At 39.6% G+C, this 17,341-nt stretch overlaps 2 protein-coding genes across 2 annotated transcripts; one reads left to right on the top strand and one right to left on the bottom strand.

Annotated features, from left to right (window-relative positions):
- Positions 1-854: 854 nt before the first annotated feature.
- Positions 855-5,711, bottom strand: EXOC8 (exocyst complex component 8). The gene has a single exon (XM_004432371.3). The coding sequence runs from the start codon at positions 5,561-5,563 to the stop codon at positions 3,386-3,388; it is 2,178 nt and encodes a 725-aa protein (XP_004432428.1). The 5' UTR covers positions 5,564-5,711; the 3' UTR covers positions 855-3,385.
- A 64-nt stretch (positions 5,712-5,775) lies between these two features.
- SPRTN (SprT-like N-terminal domain) lies at positions 5,776-17,056 on the top strand. The gene is made up of 5 exons (XM_004432501.3): positions 5,776-6,387; positions 7,446-7,545; positions 11,326-11,454; positions 14,698-14,965; positions 15,998-17,056. The coding sequence occupies exons 1-5, from the start codon at positions 6,167-6,169 to the stop codon at positions 16,744-16,746; spliced, it is 1,467 nt and encodes a 488-aa protein (XP_004432558.2). The 5' UTR covers positions 5,776-6,166; the 3' UTR covers positions 16,747-17,056.
- Positions 17,057-17,341: the final 285 nt, after the last annotated feature.

The following is a 17,341-nucleotide window of genomic DNA, read 5'->3' as shown; positions in this document are numbered from 1 at the left end:
CCACCAGCATCGCAGCGCGCGCACTTAACCACCAAGCCACAGGGCCGGCCCATGCACGTCTAAATCTTGTCCATTCTCCAAGGACCAGCTCGAAGGCCAACAATTCCATGAGGACTTTTCAAACTGCTCAAAACAACACTGCTCTTTTCCTTCTCAGTATTCCCACAGTACTTAAACTGCAGCACGCTGGGTTTTTTTTTTTTTTCTTTTTGCACCACACTATTTGCATTCAATTATTTAAATTAATTAATTTAATTTGCAACACTGTTTTGCATTTAACTTACTCTCTAATGTATTTCTTCCGATTTTTTATTCTCGATTTTTTCCAATTTTTTCAGCATCTTAGGAGAAAGCATGCTTAAATTTATTTTGTCCTCCTCACCCCACATTACAATGTGAGGCATAGCATTCAATAAAAATACTTTTAAATCAATTATATGTGACAGTTCCTTCACTATCTACATATTATTTTAAAAAAACAGATCCTTGTCATTTATAATCCTAGTTCCTAAGTCATATGGTCTACATTATATTTTCTTCATTTTGGGATGTGCAGATGGTATAAAATCCACTTTTTAGAGTAAATTCACATTTTGTATATCTGAAATTTCCCATTCAAGGAAGTCCTAAAAAAATTGAGATCTGATTTATTCACAATTCTGATAGCAAGCAGAACACTTATTTAAATTAGCTAACAGCTTCCTACCTATCATCCCCATATAGAAAAACAAAACAAAAAAACAACATAAGCTCTTAAAAACAACATTTCAGTAGCATGAGCATAAGAATATTAAATCCTGATTAAAGAAGAGAAATAGATATAACATTGTAATATCAATCAATTTTATCCAGTGTAAGAAAAATTTTAAGCTTTATTTTGATAAAACATTTCAGATTCCCTCATATCACAGCATATCAATAGCAAAATGTACATATACTGATTTTATTCTACATGTCAAGGCCCAAATTCCCAATCCTAGGTAAGCCAGTCGCAAAATACAAGTGCTGATAATTTAACAACAGGTAGCATTTTAAACAAAAATAAGTAAGTTTTCAGCACTAAAGTGAAATGAGGCTTTAATCAAAAAGAGACTTAATTCCACAGGGTATCGTTTTTCAACAGTAATTATTTCAATCAAGTCTATGATTCCACACTCAAGTGACAGTGTTACATTTGAAGCAAACAAGAAAGGGCAATCAAGCCTTAAGTGGTATATTACAGTATGTACTATATTTTTGGACAATCTAACTGCATTCTATTCCTAGGACTTGTTCAGGAGTCTAATGAAACAAGAATTAGAGAGAAGAGCTCTGACTCCACTTTGAGGAACAAAATGTCATTGCTCTGTCCTGGTGCAAAGGTACATTATGACATAGGTGGTCTTTAATCAACTCCCCACAATAATTGATTCACCAAAAGCTACTTCCTTCAGCTATAACTTTGACTGAGGAACACACAAATTCTAACAGAAGAAAATTCTGTACTTCCAGTTTTAAAAAGCTGATATATCTGAGCATACACATTTAAGTTTTTACAACTTCATGCCTTCAGAGAAGTTCTGATTTCAGAAGTATCATTTCATGGACCCAGCATCAAATATTTACACAATACATGTTTCATACAATATAGTTTTAGAAACTGTAAGTAGCACAAAGTAATCACAAAATTTTGATCATATTCAAGTTTCCAGTGATCTTAAAAGAGACAAACTATAACTGTTTTTGGTCAGCTGAAATATCCAGTTATATGGTTATTATCTAGAAAATCCTAAAGTTATATGAAAAAATTAGTCAAAGAAAATCTGTAACTTTGATCATTTCCAACCTTGTAAATATGCATAGGTAAAAATAAAATAAAAGGGCTCATCTGGCATCTGAATCATTAACTGAAAGAGCTCTACAACCCTCCCTAAGCCACTATTTGGAAGCTATTTTAGGTTTTACATAATTTCCACAGTCTTAATACCACTATCTTTATTCAGATAAAAGAAATGACCTTTTGAAGTCATCAGCATCAGAAATGGCACTTATGGACAGGAATGACAACTAGAAGCTAGGGGAGAAATGGATCTTAGCACAATTTCTCTCCAAGCATGAGAAATGTTATAATCAAGTACAATAGAAGCAATAGGTTAGAAACCTTGGGAAGCTCAAATTTCTTTAGTTATTTTTGTTTTACTAAACAATCTGAAGTAAGCATTATATTCACTTTAAAAACAAAACAAGGAAAATAAAAACTAAAGAAAAACACAGCATGGAGCATTTCAGTGGGAGTCACCAAATCGCTTGGGCACTATGTCTCACCTTTCTGTTCTCCACTCGGTTACAAAAAACCAAAAACAAACCTCCAAAGCAGTCATCCGGAGAACACTGTGGGGTTTGCATAGGATTTTTTCTAATTTCCCATCCACCCAGACCCTGAAATTTAAATAAATGTTTCAATGAAAACTTGGCCCGATTGGCATGGAGTCTGAGCCTCTCTGTAACCTAGGCTGACAGTGGGGGAGGACGGCTAAAAACCACCAGCTGCTGTCAGGTTCTTCAATGTGTCCTGTTTTTTATTATTTTTATTTTTTTAATATGAAAAGACAACAGCTTCAGCTGGAAATTCAAACAATTCAGGAATATGCTGAAAAAAATATTTATCATAGTCCTTAAGATTTTCAAGTAAATGCTCCCAAATCAAATATTATAAAGCTGCTAATTAGCAGCTGAAAATCATTAGCCATTCAAATTACATTAGAAATGTTTGCTGCACTGTTTTTATGAAAGCTTCCTCTTGTATTCTATAAGGATCAGAGTGTTTGAGTCCACACTAGCTACTCTCAAGAAGGAATTCTGTTGACTGAAATTTACCCTAAAACCAATTTTCTCAACTCCTTCCTTGTCCCCAAATTGTTCAATCACATTTTAAGGTGAAGTATGTTAAGCATTTTAAGGAAGTATACAAAGCAGGGTGTTTTATACGGCATTGTATCCTTTAAGGAACCTAGCATTTTAGTGAACTAGGAAACTTTTCACAACATACTTAAACTCTATGTATTTATAGATATTATTTCTCTGCTGCATAATATATACTGTGAGAAAGTGTGTTTTGACTCAAAGGATAAGCTGAAATGCTGTAATGTGATAATATATTCATTAGAGAATGAGCATGATTTAAAAGGAAAGCATATTATATATTTTACTAATTCCAATGTTATTGTTATTTAGGGTTAATTTAACATCTTTTTCTTTCTCCTTTTGATTTTGCATTTCTAACTGAGAGGGCATCTTTTATTTTTAAGCTGTGTTTGAGACTATAAAGAATATGCTAATACAACTTAATATAAATATAAATAATATATAAGCAACATATACGTATACATATAAACAGACCCAAGCATCAGACCACTGACGTTGTACTTTCAGGATTCACACGAATAAGTCTAGATGCATTCCTCAGGTCCTGGAGTTGCTTGGCGGGTTTCCCCACACCTTCTTCAAACCTCTTCTCCACCACAGGGAGGACTGTTTCATATAGGAAGGATGCATTCTGTCTGATAAAGGCCTTCTTCTCTGGATCCTGCTCACACCGAAGACTATAATCCACATGCTGAACAGCAACCAAAATGATTTCCACCAGGCTCTCCAAAAGTACCATGTGCAGCTCTGGGAAATACAGCTTCAGTGCTTCTTCCAAGAAGCCCATGGTCTGCTTGGTAAAGGCCACCACTGTGTAACTGAGGTTCACCCAGCAGTCATCCCCTGTGTACTGCTCGAAGTTACTCACCCCACAACTCTTCATCTCCTCTTTGAGTTTACCCAGGGCCTCTGGAGTCATCAAGTTCATCCTCCTCCACATCTCCTCCGAGTTGCGATGTTTAGTGGCTTCAATTATGATCTCTTTGTAACTGTGCAAGGCACCTTGGATGTCTTTCACCAGAAGGGCGTGGATGATGAAGGTGAGGTCTAGTCCGATGTCACCCAGTTGCTGACAATGCTCCTTTGCCACTTTTACACACTCGGCTGCTGTAGAGAGGCTCTCCTTACTGTCAAACACCTGCTTGCTAAAAGCATCCACAAACATGCCCATGGCTGATCTCGCCCAGACCACAAAGGCAGAGTAGCAGCCACTGTCAGTGCCTGAAAAATCTGTCTCAAATTCCCTTGCAGTCTCAAGAAGGCTGGTAAAGAAAACATGGCATAGCTTATGAATGTACAGTAAAGTGGCACCTTCAATGCGAAGCTGACGGATGGCAGTGTGCACAGCTGCTGCCCTGTTTCTCAAGAAGAGCTCACAAGCCTTCGTGCACTGGCCAAGCCGGATTAGTTGAGAAACTGCCCGGCGAGTAGCCTTGGGACCACCTCTCAGGGAACGATCTGGGGAGAGTTCAAAAACCAACACCTCAGTGAGCTGTCGGACACGCTCATCCACTTTGGCCCTTAGTTCTTTTACAGGAGGTGGACTGGGCTTATCTTCCAGGTAATGGTTCAATTTATCCAGCAGGTCAACGGCCCCTTCAAAGTCCCTCTGGGCAATACAAACATCCAGGTCTTCAGGCAACTCCTGGATCCATTCCATTGAGAGGTCCACCTTCTCTTCCTCTACCTCAGGAATAGCTGGTTCGTCGTCGTCTTCATCCTCAAATGGGTTACTGGCCTTGGAAGTCACTTGGGGTGGCCCTCGAGGGGCCGCTGCCTCCTCCTGCTCCCTTCGTCTCTTTTCACCGAGGGCCCTCTTCGTTTCCTCCAGCACTTCCAGCCACTCTCGTTTAATTTTAGCATTTTCTGCCTGAAAAATACGGCTCTCGGGAAACATCAGCAGCTTGAACATGTCCTTCATGGGCGGGTTGTCCTTGACATTGACCACAGCCAAACCATCTAGAGGATAGAGAGCGTCGTAGCGATACATCCCCCGCCGCTGTGGCAGCCAGGTGGCCACCAGCAAACAGTCGTTCATGAGAAAGCCGTGCACCCGCTGCACTTGGGCCATGTGGTCCGCGTCGTATTCCACCAAGTCCCCGTTGTACACCAGGTACTGTCCCGGCGTCTCTAGCAGGTGCCTACAGCCTTCCACCTTCTCCAGCAGAGTGGTGAGAGTGCGCTGCTTTCCTTCCTCGCCCGACCCGGAGCTGTCGCGGGAGGCGCCCCCGGGGGTGGGAAAGAAGCTAGCCTGGCCGCGGAAGTGGTCTCGGCCGGCCGGGCCGCCCCCTGCCTCCTCCCCTCCGGAGGCCGCGGCGGCCCCAGCGGCGGCGGCAGCTGGCAGCAGGGTGAGCGGGATGCTCTCCAGGCTGCTCTTCTGCTCCGTCAGCAGGTGGCTGAGCTGATACATCTCGCTCTCCAGGTAGGAGATCTCGCGGGCCGTCTCGATGAACTGCCGGTAGTTCTGGTAGACGTTGCGCTTCAGGTTCTGCGCCGTCTCCTCCGCCAGAGCCTGGATGCGCTGCCGGTGCTCCTGCAGGTCCCGGTCCCCGTCCGACTGCTGCGAGAGCTGCTTCACGTACAGCCGCGCCTCAAAGCCCCCCGACTCCAGCTGTCGCCGCAGGCGGCTCGCCCCACTGTCCGACATCGCCATCGCCATTTCCGTCCGGGCCCCACGCAGTCACTGTCACTATCGCTGCTGCCGGTGCCGCCGCTGTCGAGACCCACCCAAACCCCGCCGAGCTCCAGGGCTGAGGAACAGATGGGAGACAGACAAATACGCCTGCGCTCGAGTCTGAGCTTTAGACACTGCGCCTGCGCGAGGGGCCGAGCGCAGACAATGCGTCTGCGCAGGAACGCCAGCGGCCTAGAGCGCGTGCGCCGGGGGAGTATTGCGGAAGTGAGTAGAGGGAAAGGCAAAGAGACGTAGGTAGTGCGCATGGGCCGAGCGTGGCGTTGGTGTTTGAAGTTACCGGCGAAGCGTAAAGGCGATAACCAGCTTAGTGAAACCTTCCTCTCGCCCAAGCCCTGGGAATCCAAGTTTCGAGCCCACTAGGAGGTGTCACGCTGACTTCTTTTTTTTAAGCCCCAGAATCCTGGTGTCGGCGTTGGGGGCAAGCTGAGTTCTCGTTCTCGCGCCAGTTTTCCTGAGTTCTCGCGACATCGGCGGGCTGACCCGAGAGCCGGTATCTCCCAGGAGCTCCACCCGGCCCTTGGGTTTCTGAGCCTAACGCCGGCGGACCTCGCTGGGATCCTGGCAGCGATGGATGAGGACCTGGTTTTGGCACTACGGCTTCAGGAGGAGTGGAACTTGGAGGTCTCGGAGTGCGATCAAGCCCAGGAGCCCTTGTCGCTGGTGGACGCGTCCTGGGAGTTGGTGGACCCCACCCCGGATTTGCAGGCCCTGTTTGTGCAGTTCAACGACCGGTTCTTCTGGGGCCAGCTGGAGGCCGTCGAGGTGAAGTGGAGCATGCGAATGACCCTGTGAGTCCCGAGCCCGTTGGGGAAAAGAGGCGGCTGGCCGCCCTTCCTCAGCCCCTGGCCTTGGGCTTCTCTTCTTCTCCGCCCCGACGGCCCAGGGGCCGTTAAACGAGGGCGTCTGGTTTTGGACCAGGCACCTCCTCTCCGTGTATTTCTCCCTTTCCTACCCTATCTCTCTTTCCCGCCCAGACAACTTTAAGAAAGCTGTGTGGCCCACCTCGCTACGGTTTGACTTATAGGGGACACAATGAGAGAAGAGGATGTTTCTTTGAATCTCACCTCACTTGAAAATAAATTAACACATTTCTGATTTGATTTACTGTAGTGTTTTAGGAGCCAGGAAGGAGAAGCAACCAGAGTCTGGAATGCTGAGGACGCAGTGAAACCTCCAGAGGCGTGTTGTCCTCTTTTATGCTCATTAGGATCGCACCGCTTAGTAGTGAGCTCGTGTGTTAGAGTGGGCAAGGGCTTGACGTTTCCGTATTTCTGGACCCAAGGGGTCTTCAGGGATGCCTCTAAAAGGATTCCTTTCCTACACGCTAAATTTGAGAACTCTCGATTTGAAATAATCGAGTCCTGTACAGGAACGGAGTTAACAAGTTTAAGATGCGGTTATATATTACCGTGCTTGTTTTTGAAGTGATACAAAACAACCTAAAATAAGACAGATTAAGATATCATATAAAATTGTGTTTAAAGTGCACGTTTTCTTCACATAGGCTTGTATTATAATTTTGAGATGTGCTAATGGAGATCTGGCTGTTACCGCCACAAACTGATTATAGTTTGTAGGGAGGAGACTGGGAGCAGCAGAATAGGATTATCTTCTTTGAGCTGTTGCAGCCTGGTTAGGGTAAGGGAAGCCACTGCTGTTCACATATGTCCATAACTGGGGTGAAATGCAAATATCTCCCAGGGAAGAGGTGTACTTTTAAGAAAGCCATCTGCCGTAGAGTTCTCGGTGTGAACTGCCCAAGAATGTATATGGGTTTGCTCTTTCCTCTCTATTTCCCTTTTGTATGTATTTGGTAAATCATGCTTTTGTGGTGGTTGTTTTCCAGGTGTGCTGGGATATGCAGCTATGAAGGGAGGGGTGGAATGTGTTCCATCCGTCTCAGTGAACCCCTTTTAAAGTTGAGACCAAGGAAGGATCTTGTAGAGGTATTCTTTGCATAAACTTGATTCTTAATTCAGTAACTTAGAAATGCTTATTATTGATTTAGACTCCTGTGAATTAACCTGTACGTGTCAAAAAAGGAAACTAGTTTTCCCTCATTGCAAACTTTGTGGGGCAGATAATAATGATTACCTTCTATTTTTATAGTGCTTCAAAGTTAAAGGCTTTCACGTATATTATCTAAATTGATCTTTACAACAACCCTGTTTATGTTCATTGTGTGTTATCCTCATTTTTATAAAAGGAAATTAAGATTCAGAGAGGTTAAGTAACTGGTTTAAGTTACATATTTAGAAGCAGAGAAAAACTTAGGATTCAGATCTTCCTATTAAGACACAAATTTTGACACTCTCCTCTATTCAACCACCATGGTCCTGCCCTCCCAGGACATCTAGCCCAGCTGGCAGAACAAACCAGCGTGAGGGCACACTTCCTATCTGGAGCTAGTGGTCACTCCTGCTAGCAAAATGGAACAGTGGGAACTCTTAGATTATGGTTAGTTGAGTCTAACAGATGCCTGAAATTCTCCAGGATGCACCCAGTGTGACTTGTCTTGCCCCAGTTATATCACTTTGTATGCACAAAAGAGCATAGGGTGGTAGACGTTGGATGGGAAATATGTTAAAACATGCTTGGAAATATGAGGGATGCTGTTTTTAAGGATAATAAAAGGTAATGAGTTTCACAGCAGTATGAATGTACTTAACATTATTGAACTGTACACTTAAAAATAGTTAAGATGTAAATTTTATGTAATGTGTTTTTTACCACAATTTTTAAAAAAGTAAATAGCTAATAAATGTAAAATAGTACAACAGAAATACTTGATTAATAAAAAAGAAAAGAGGAATAAAGGAACAAAGCCTGGATAAAGAGAAAGGTAGGCATAAGCACAATATCAATAATTATATTAAATGTAAATGGACTAAACACTCCAGTTAAAGACATGAAATGACACACTAGATTAAAAGAGACATACTTAAAATAGACACACATATGTTAAGTGTAAAAGGATGGAAAAAAGTAAATAGAAAGTTGTTGTGGCTATATTAGTATTAGACTAAAGATTTTAAAGGAAAAAGTTTTACTTGGAAAAAAGGGGGATATTTTATAGTGATAAAATATTCTATTAAATAAAAACATAACAAGCCTAAAAGTAATTACATAGCTTTAAGCAAACGAAGCATAAATTAGCAGAAGCAAAAAGAGAAATAATCCACAATCAGAGTTGCGGATGTTATAAGTCTCTTGGTAACTCAATGAATAAGCAGAAAAAATAGTAGACGTAAAACAAAAAAAATCGAACAACATGATTAACCAAATCAACCTGACAAGGAGCCCTAATTGGAATGATAGTTGCTTAATGAATATTTATTGCATAAATGATTAAAGAAACATATGAACAAATTTTGTTTAAAAGATAATGGGTGAGAAGAGAATGGGAAATGTGTGGTAATGGTATCAGCTGAGCATTTGCTGTGGGTGGAAAGTTACAGTATCAAATCAGGGGTAAGAAGGACACAGGAGGAACAGTGGGACCCTGGTCTGTATTTAAAGTAGCTACCTAAATTATAATGAATAGGTTCAGAGAAGGAAAGAACTCTATCTGGTTGAGGAGGTCAAGAAAAGCTTTATACATGCAGAGTTTATTACTACTACTGTCACCACTCCTACCACTCACTCACTATTGAGCACCTGTTGTGTGCCAGACTTTGGACTAGATTAACTAGTGTTAATATAGTTAATCTAGAGTATGCTTTACCACAACCCTGCAAGATTAGGATATCCCCATTTTAGGGATGAGGAACAAGTTGTAACTTGTGCAAGGCCTCAGGCACAATAAATAACAGATCCTTGGTTTAGACTCTAGTTTCCCTGGCTCTAAAGCTCTTGTCCTGTCCCCTATACCACTTGGCCTCATCACTACTGCCTTGTAACTATCACCATTGCTAATTAAAACATGGAGGTGAGCTTTATAGGACAGATTGGATTCTGACGAGTAGAGATAGTAGGGGAGACTACTCTTGGCAGAAGGAATGGGAATGCTATGAAAAAAAGTGAGGCCATTAAACTTGTGGCATATTGAGAATCAGAAATAGTTGCTTTTGGCCAGATACAGAACAGTGGTGGGAAATAAAGGTGTTTTGGGACTGTGTTATGTAGAGCCTTGAATCTAGCCTAAATGTGGAAAATAGTAGATACAGTATATAAAAATAGAAATGATCAGTATGGTGCCATGTATCATTTTCAAGATGTGTTTAAATTGAACCAAAAATCAGAAACCTAAATTTGTTTCTCTTTTAGAAAAATAGTTATTTATAATTATTTTAGAATGTTGAGAAGTGTTTGAAGTATAGAATGGCCTTTGAATTTGAGCCTCAGTAGAGTGGCATTTACTTGAAAAAATAAAGTTCATTTTCAGAGATAGAGTTGATAATTTTAAAAGGGATGTTTTCATAATGACCAAGTTAAAATGTCTGATTCTCCCATTTTTCTGTTCAGCATAATTTTATAAGACTAAAATTCATTAATGCCAGGTCTAGTTCTTCTGATGGAAACTCTTTTTTAAAAAAATATGGAGGATTATTAAAAAGGTATGCTTTTGAAGACCTTTATGATTTTTGCTTTTTTTAAAAAAACGTATTTTTTAGAACAAATTATGAAACAGCAGCCTTAAATGCTTTTGTTAATTTTGCACCTAAACTTCTGCATCCTTGGTGTGGAATGAGCAGTAGGTTTTATTGTCTGTTTTAAAATTTTATATAATTAAAAATCCCAAAACTAGAAAACTATACACAGAGAAATCTTGTTTTACCCCATCCTTCTCTATTTTGAACTCCCTACCCACTATTAAGATACTGTTGTTATTAGTTTCTTTTTTCTTTCATTGTTCTCTTTCACAAATATTTATGTCCACTCTTATTCCCCCTCCCCACCACATATAACATACTTCTTACGCAAAATACTGTGTACACTCTTCTGTACTTTGCCTTTTTCGTTAAAACAATACACTCTGTAGCTTTTTCCAGATCATTTCGCATTGTAAGCATTGTAAACAATGCCACCATGAAAGTGCCTTGTACATATGACCTTTCATATTAGTCTAGGTATTGCTGGGTCAAAGGATAAATGCATTTGTAATTTTGTTAGATGTTACCAAATTTTCCTCCTGAGGGGTTGTACCATTTTGCATTCCTACCAGTGATATATGGGAATGTTTATTTTCCCTTAGCTCTACTAATGGTGTCAAACTTTAGGATTTTACTGATCTTGATAAATAAGAAATGGTACACTAGTGTACTATTAATTTGCATTTTAAAATTGGCTTGTTGGTCATTTTCCCGTTGACTTTAGGAGCTCTTTATATTTTAGCAGTTAATAGCCTGTGAGATGAGTTGCGCATATATTTTTCTGAGTTTGTCTTTTCACTTTACTTATGATGTTTTTTTACTCATACAGAATTTTAAAGTTTTTATGTCATTGAATTCATTGATCTTTTCTTCTGGATTTTGTTTAATAGTTAAAAAGCCTTTCCTGGAACTAGGAGTTCTTAACCTGGGATCTACAGAGCTTCAGATATTATGTGCAAAGTTTTGTGAATGTGTGCTTATATAATTTTTCTACAAAGATGGTTCTTGACTTTTATCAGTTTCTGAAAGGAGCCTGTGATCACAGAAGGTTAAGACCCCCCGTGTAGAGTAAGAAAATGCATTTTTATTTTTCAAAAGCGCATACAAATTTAATTTGATTGTTTTCTGTTTCAGACCCTCTTGCATGAAATGATACATGCCTATTTATTTGTCACTAATAATGATAAAGACAGGGAAGGGCATGGTCCAGAGTTTTGTAAACATATGCATCGAATCAATCGCCTGACTGGGGCCAATATAACGGTATGTAAAGTCACATACATTTATGATATTTAGTAGTTAATTATTCTGTAATTCCTGGGATTTAATTTAAAATAGAAAACTGGGTAGAAATAAAACTGTCTTTGAGGATTTTCCACAGCAAGCAAGAGGCCTAGAGAAGCTGACTGGCTTGTCTACGACCACACAGTAGAATGGCAGCCAAGCCAGTGATGTCCCTGAGGCCTCTGACCACATCCAGGGCAACATTTTATGCATAGTTACTTCAGGCCTGTAATTCCTGGGCTGTTATAGTCACCTCTTAACTTTGTTTCCTTATTATAGTTGCCTCCTTCAGTCCATCCTATGCTCTGCTACCATTTCCTATGTCATTCCCTTCATCAGAAGTCTTCTTTCATATTCCTGCATAATATTGTAGGAGGTGGCAGAGCCTGGGGTCAGAAGAGCATGGAGAGTCAGACTGCGTGGGTTCAGATGCTGGCTCCACTGATTATTATCTGTGGGACCTGCTTAACTCTTCTATGCCTCAGTTTACTCACATGCAAAATGAACATAATAATAATACCTATCTATTGATTCCTTGTGAGGATTAAAGGCGAAAAAACATGCAAAACATTTTAGCACATTTTAAGCAGTAATTAAATATTGGTTTTTATTGATTCATTTTACCAAATAACCTTACTGTTCCTTTTTTCTTACCTCCCACAACTCCCTTGCTTATATCTTGTGTTTCTAACTTAACTTTTCACCTCCGTGCCTTTCTTCATATATACTGTCCCTAAAATATGCCATTTCCTCTGTTTTGTGTCAAAATGCTCTTCATCTTTCCTGTGGAATATAACCTCTCCTTTGAAGTTCCTTAGCAGATATTTAACCGTTTACAATATTTTATTCTACTTTCCTACCTCTGAACACAGGTGGCTCTTTAGTTATCTTTATATACATCTGTTTAAGATGTATAATGTAGTTGCCCCTACAAGGACTTAACAAATATTGAATTGAATTGAACCAAATAGAATATTAATTCCTACAGAGATTAAATTGTTTGGTATGTTTAGGTATTTCCTTCTTTAAAAGGCAATAAAGGCCAGTGTGATGGAAAATGAAAAGTGCTCACCTTCTGTATTATTTTCCAGCTCTCAGTTTTAATTTTCTAGAGAGCTCAGGTAAAAATTGGATGGAGTTACTTCAACATCAGGAAAGTGGCTTGCATTAAAAACAATCACATAAAATCCAGATTAGCAAAAGAGTTAGAGTTGCTAGTGTAAAGGCTTTTAGTTTCCTCATTAGAATTTACAATTTAAGCAAAGTCCTGGTATACTTTGTATTCTTCAGTTGGAAGAGGATATATTCTTTTATCTTAGATTTCTATGTGTTTTTATTTAGGAGAAGTTTTATGGAGTGGACACCCCTTGCTTTTACATTACATCCTGTTATGAACTCCATAGGGCATCCAGTTTCACCTTGCAGAACAATTTTATTTTAGGGACTACATTGTTAAAAGTCACATCCCCAGGCTGTGGAGTTAAACGAGTTGAAAGCAAAACAGATCCAATTCCCTGTCTTTTTTGCAATTGAATTATTAAGCAAGGAGTTCTTTTTTTTTTTTTTTTTTTTTTATAATTTTATTTATTTATTTTTCCCCCAAAGCCCCAGCAGACAGTTGTATGTCATAGTTGCACATCCTTCCAGTTGCCGTATGTGGGACGCAGCCTCAGCATGGCCGGAGAAGCGGTGTGTCGGTGCGCGCCCGGGATCCGAACCCCGGCCGCCAGCAGCGGAGCGCGCGCACTTAACCGCCCAGCCACGGGGCCGGCCCAGCAAGGAGTTCTTAACATGAGAGAGAAGGCTCTTACATATCTCTTTGACCCCTGACCGTTGTCCTCCAGTCTCTTCTGCACCTAATATAATGTGCGTCGCTGGCATGCTTGCCAAGTAATAGAAGTTTTTTGCTTGTCTTGAAGAGATAGTAAGTGTAAAACTGTTTATCTGTAGAGTTATAGAAAGCTTAGCATTCTTTCCCACAAGGGGAATTTATTAGAAAGTTAAATGTCTTTGGTTAAAAAAAAATCTCATATAAAGATGCTGCTTATCTTATACAAATAGTACTGTTCCATTGAGAAGACAGAAGGAAAAGGTACTCATAGTCATTTAGGAGTATCAGTTTTTAAATGGTACCCTGCCATCCTCAGTGCCATCAAGGTGGGAGAACTAATCTTCCTTCCACTCAGAACTCTTCTTTATCTGTCTTCTGCTTAGGTTCTAAATAAGATTTCATCTAGAGGATGAAAAAAAAGGATCTTGTTTATAAAAAGCACTTTTACAGAGAATTTTATTTGGCTCAATGAATGAAGCTTTTTATTTACTCAGTCAGCGAATTCTGAGCACCTTCACTGTACCAAGCCTTTATTAGCCACTAGGGATACAAAGATGAAAACATTCGAATCCTGGAGAGCATTTCACCTATAAGCAGATAGAATGATACCTCGTAAGGATTATCACAAAGACACGAGCAAAGAGCTGTGAGAATGTGGAGAGTGGGTTTAGCAGAGGCTGCATCAGGCAAGATGCTTATGTTGCTAAGACCCAGCATTTATAGGAAGTCGTCCTTCAGAACCCTTTGGTATTGTTACTGAGAGGGGAAAATTTCAATTTAGCAGTGGGAACAATTCTTATTTATTATGACATTATATAAAACCTTGTCTTTGTGGTTTCTAAAACTTTTAGCATTTATAGAGGCTTTTGTGTTCTTTTTTTCAGTTTTTTGTCTTCTAATTTCATATTTTTCTATCTTTACACAGTTTATGAAGTACTAAATTAACTGCTGCTGTTTCCCATTAAAATGTTTTTTTTTTTTTTTTTTTGTGGGGAAGATCGGCCCTGAGCTAACATCTGCCAATCCTCCTCTTTTTGCTGAGGAAGACTGGCTCTGGGCTAACATCCATGCCCATCTTCCTCCACTTTATATGGGACACTGCCACAGCATGGCCTGACAAGCGGTGCGATGGTGCGCGCCTACGATCCGAACCGGCGAATCCCGGGCCACTGCAGCGGAGCGCGCGCACTTAACCGCTTGTGCCACCGGGCCAGTCCCCTAAAATGAACTTTTGAACAGAAGCTCAATATAGTTTCTGTCTTTCCCAAAATATAACTTCAGAAAGCTCTGGAAAACTGTAAAGTTTTAAAAAAGAAAAAAAAGGCTACTGATAGATTTTCTTTAAATTGTTAACTTGCCTACTTAATGCCAAAAGCATTCTCTCACCCCAGGTGTACCATACTTTCCATGATGAGGTGGATGAGTACCGGCGACACTGGTGGCGCTGCAATGGGCCATGTCAATACAAAAAGCCCTACTATGGCTATGTCAAACGTGCTACCAACAGGGCACCCTCTGCTCATGACTATTGGTGGGCTGAGCACCAGAAAACCTGTGGAGGCACTTACATAAAAATCAAGGAACCAGAGAACTACTCAAAAAAAGGCAAAGGAAAGACAACACTAGGAAAGCAGCCTGTGTCAGCAGCAGAGAATAAAGGTAACTTTATGTACATTCTTCCAGCTTTTCCATGACTGTAGCTACAGTGTAAAGATAGTACTGTCCTTTAGAGAATACTATTATTATCAATGTTGTTATTATTAAGATAAACTTAAAGATTGTTTCTAGTGTAGAAGTTTTCAAATGTGGACTTAAGAAGAATCCCATTGTCTATGAAATGACAGTAGAAAAATATACTTTGCTCCATATAGATGTGAGTAAAAATAGAAATTGTTTCCACTGATAATATTTGAGGGTAAAGTCCCTTTCCCTATCTTGACTCACTGAGTCATTAGGAAACAGAAGGCAAAAAGATTGTCAAAATAAAAACAGTAATTCAAATAACAATGCCCGGAATCTAAGTCCTAACTACACCCCTTCCTATCAGTTGGATTCTATCCAAGTGACTTCTGTTGATGTATGTATTTTCATTGGGAGAAGAATGGGAAAAGGATATGACATGTATATGCTAGTACTTCATCTTCTAGATTTATTCCTTTCCTATGAAACTCAGAGTGACTGCCTTTTGAAGAGTAAGAAGGTTACTAAAGTTAATGCTTCTTCCCTTGAAAAATTGTTGATTTGATGTGATAAGACTCAGGAACATAAACTATATTTCCCAAATCTGAAATGTAAGTAAGTTGAGGAGCTATAGAAGAATCACGTGGAGAGATTATATCCTCATTTTTGTGAGTAGGTGGAAAGAAAATGCGGTAGCAGATGTTTCCCTTCTGGGACTAAACTTAAATTATACCAAACAATTTTCAAGGTAAAAGTTAACTTTGCTATTGGTCTTTGCATGATAGAACTCCTTATGTAAATATGAGAGGATGTTTGTCCTTTATGTTCTTTCAATATCAGAGCTCTCTGACTGTTAAAGATTGTCCTTCTCCCATTAATAGGTAATTATTACATGGATCTAAGTTAGAATAAAATAGTATTTCTTCATTTTGAAAAAACTATCCATTAGCTTAATATTTGTTACTGTATTAATTTTGAGTCAAGGAAAAATCTTATTTGCTTCTTTTGCAGATAAACCCAGCAGAGGTGAGACACAGCTGTTAATTCCTTTTAGTGGAAAAGGATATGTTCTAGGAGAAGCAAGCAATTCACCTTCATCTGGGAAATTTATCACTTCACATGCTACTAATAAAACACAAGATGTTTTAAGTCAAGACCATTCAGCAGATGCTCTAAGACCTAATTCTAATATTGAGGTGAAATTTGAACAGAATGGTTCAAGTAAAAAAACTTCTGTAGTCTCCCCTGTTCTTAATACCAGTCACCAAAATGTTTTAAGCAGCTACTTTCCTAGAGTAGCAGTTGCCAACCAAAAGGCTTTCAGAAGTGTGAATGAATCTCCAACGAAAAGCGTCACAGTTGGTGACATTGCTAAAAATTCAGTCTCTTCTAGTTCTCAAAGAAGGGTTACATCTTCTAAGATATCCCTAAGAAATTCTTTAAAAGCAATGGAGTCAACATCTGTGACTCCATCCCAGGATGCAAGTGGGCCTGAAGATAAATTCCCAAGTAAACGACCCAGGCTAGAAGACAAGACTGTTTTTGACAAGTTTTTTATTAAGAGCGAGCAAATACGGAGTGGTGGTAACCATCCAGAGCATAGTTCACATCCTACGATGGCAGCTCACAATTCCAGCAGTTCATCCAGTCAGAGCAAAACGGTTAATTGTCCTGTTTGTCACAATGAAGTTTTGGAGTCTGAAATTAATGAGCACTTGGACTGGTGCCTTGAAGGTGACAGCACCAAAGTCAAAAGCTGAAAAAAATCTTTGAAAAACGAATGGGTTTCACATACCACTCTATTACCTCACTAACATAGTGTCAGCCACTCAGGAAGTTCTGGTTAATAGTAAGATTTGTAGGTTATAATCTAGTTCATGCAACCAATACAAAATATTCTATTTTATAAATACACATATGAGATTGTAATTAAAAATATTTTATGTCTAAAGGTGCTATATTCACTCTTGCCTTGCATATATACTGTAGTCCAGAGTTTGTTCTGCATGTTTACATGTATAATTTTTAGATTTTGTTCCTTTTTGCTCATAAACGTATTTAAATTTGTTATTCTTTTTATTTGTATACTTTCCTCAAAATACTCAAGGAGGAATCCTGTCAGGTATTTGGTTAAATTGAATATTTCTTTATTAATATTAAAACTCATTTCCAGAACTGATGTTAATATTCATAGTGTCAGATATATTGACCAAAAACACAATCTAGAGTACAAAGTATATTAGTTGTTTTAGGGTACTCAGGGTTTTTGATTTTTTTTTTTCAAAATCTTAACAGGAAGTACATTTTCTATATTTTAAAGAATTTTATTTCTCCATTTCACTAAAAGGTTGCAGC

This window comes from Ceratotherium simum, chromosome 6 (genome assembly GCF_057802395.1).
Source record: "Ceratotherium simum simum isolate JZ-2026a chromosome 6, ASM5780239v1, whole genome shotgun sequence".
Lineage (NCBI taxonomy): Eukaryota > Metazoa > Chordata > Mammalia > Perissodactyla > Rhinocerotidae > Ceratotherium > Ceratotherium simum.
The sequence above is the reverse complement of the archived record's forward strand: the minus strand, read 5'-3'. Positions and strand labels throughout refer to the sequence as shown.

Bases quoted from the DNA above. Each gene is read 5' to 3' on its own strand.
- SPRTN (XM_004432501.3), top strand. From the start codon at position 6,167: ATGGATGAGGACCTGGTTTTGGCACTACGGCTTCAGGAGGAGTGGAAC. The intron at 7,546-11,325 runs GTATTCTTTGCA...TTTCTGTTTCAG, and splicing joins CAAGGAAGGATCTTGTAGAG to ACCCTCTTGCATGAAATGAT. The intron at 11,455-14,697 runs GTATGTAAAGTC...CTCTCACCCCAG, and splicing joins TGACTGGGGCCAATATAACG to GTGTACCATACTTTCCATGA.
- EXOC8 (XM_004432371.3), bottom strand. From the start codon at position 5,563: ATGGCGATGGCGATGTCGGACAGTGGGGCGAGCCGCCTGCGGCGACAG.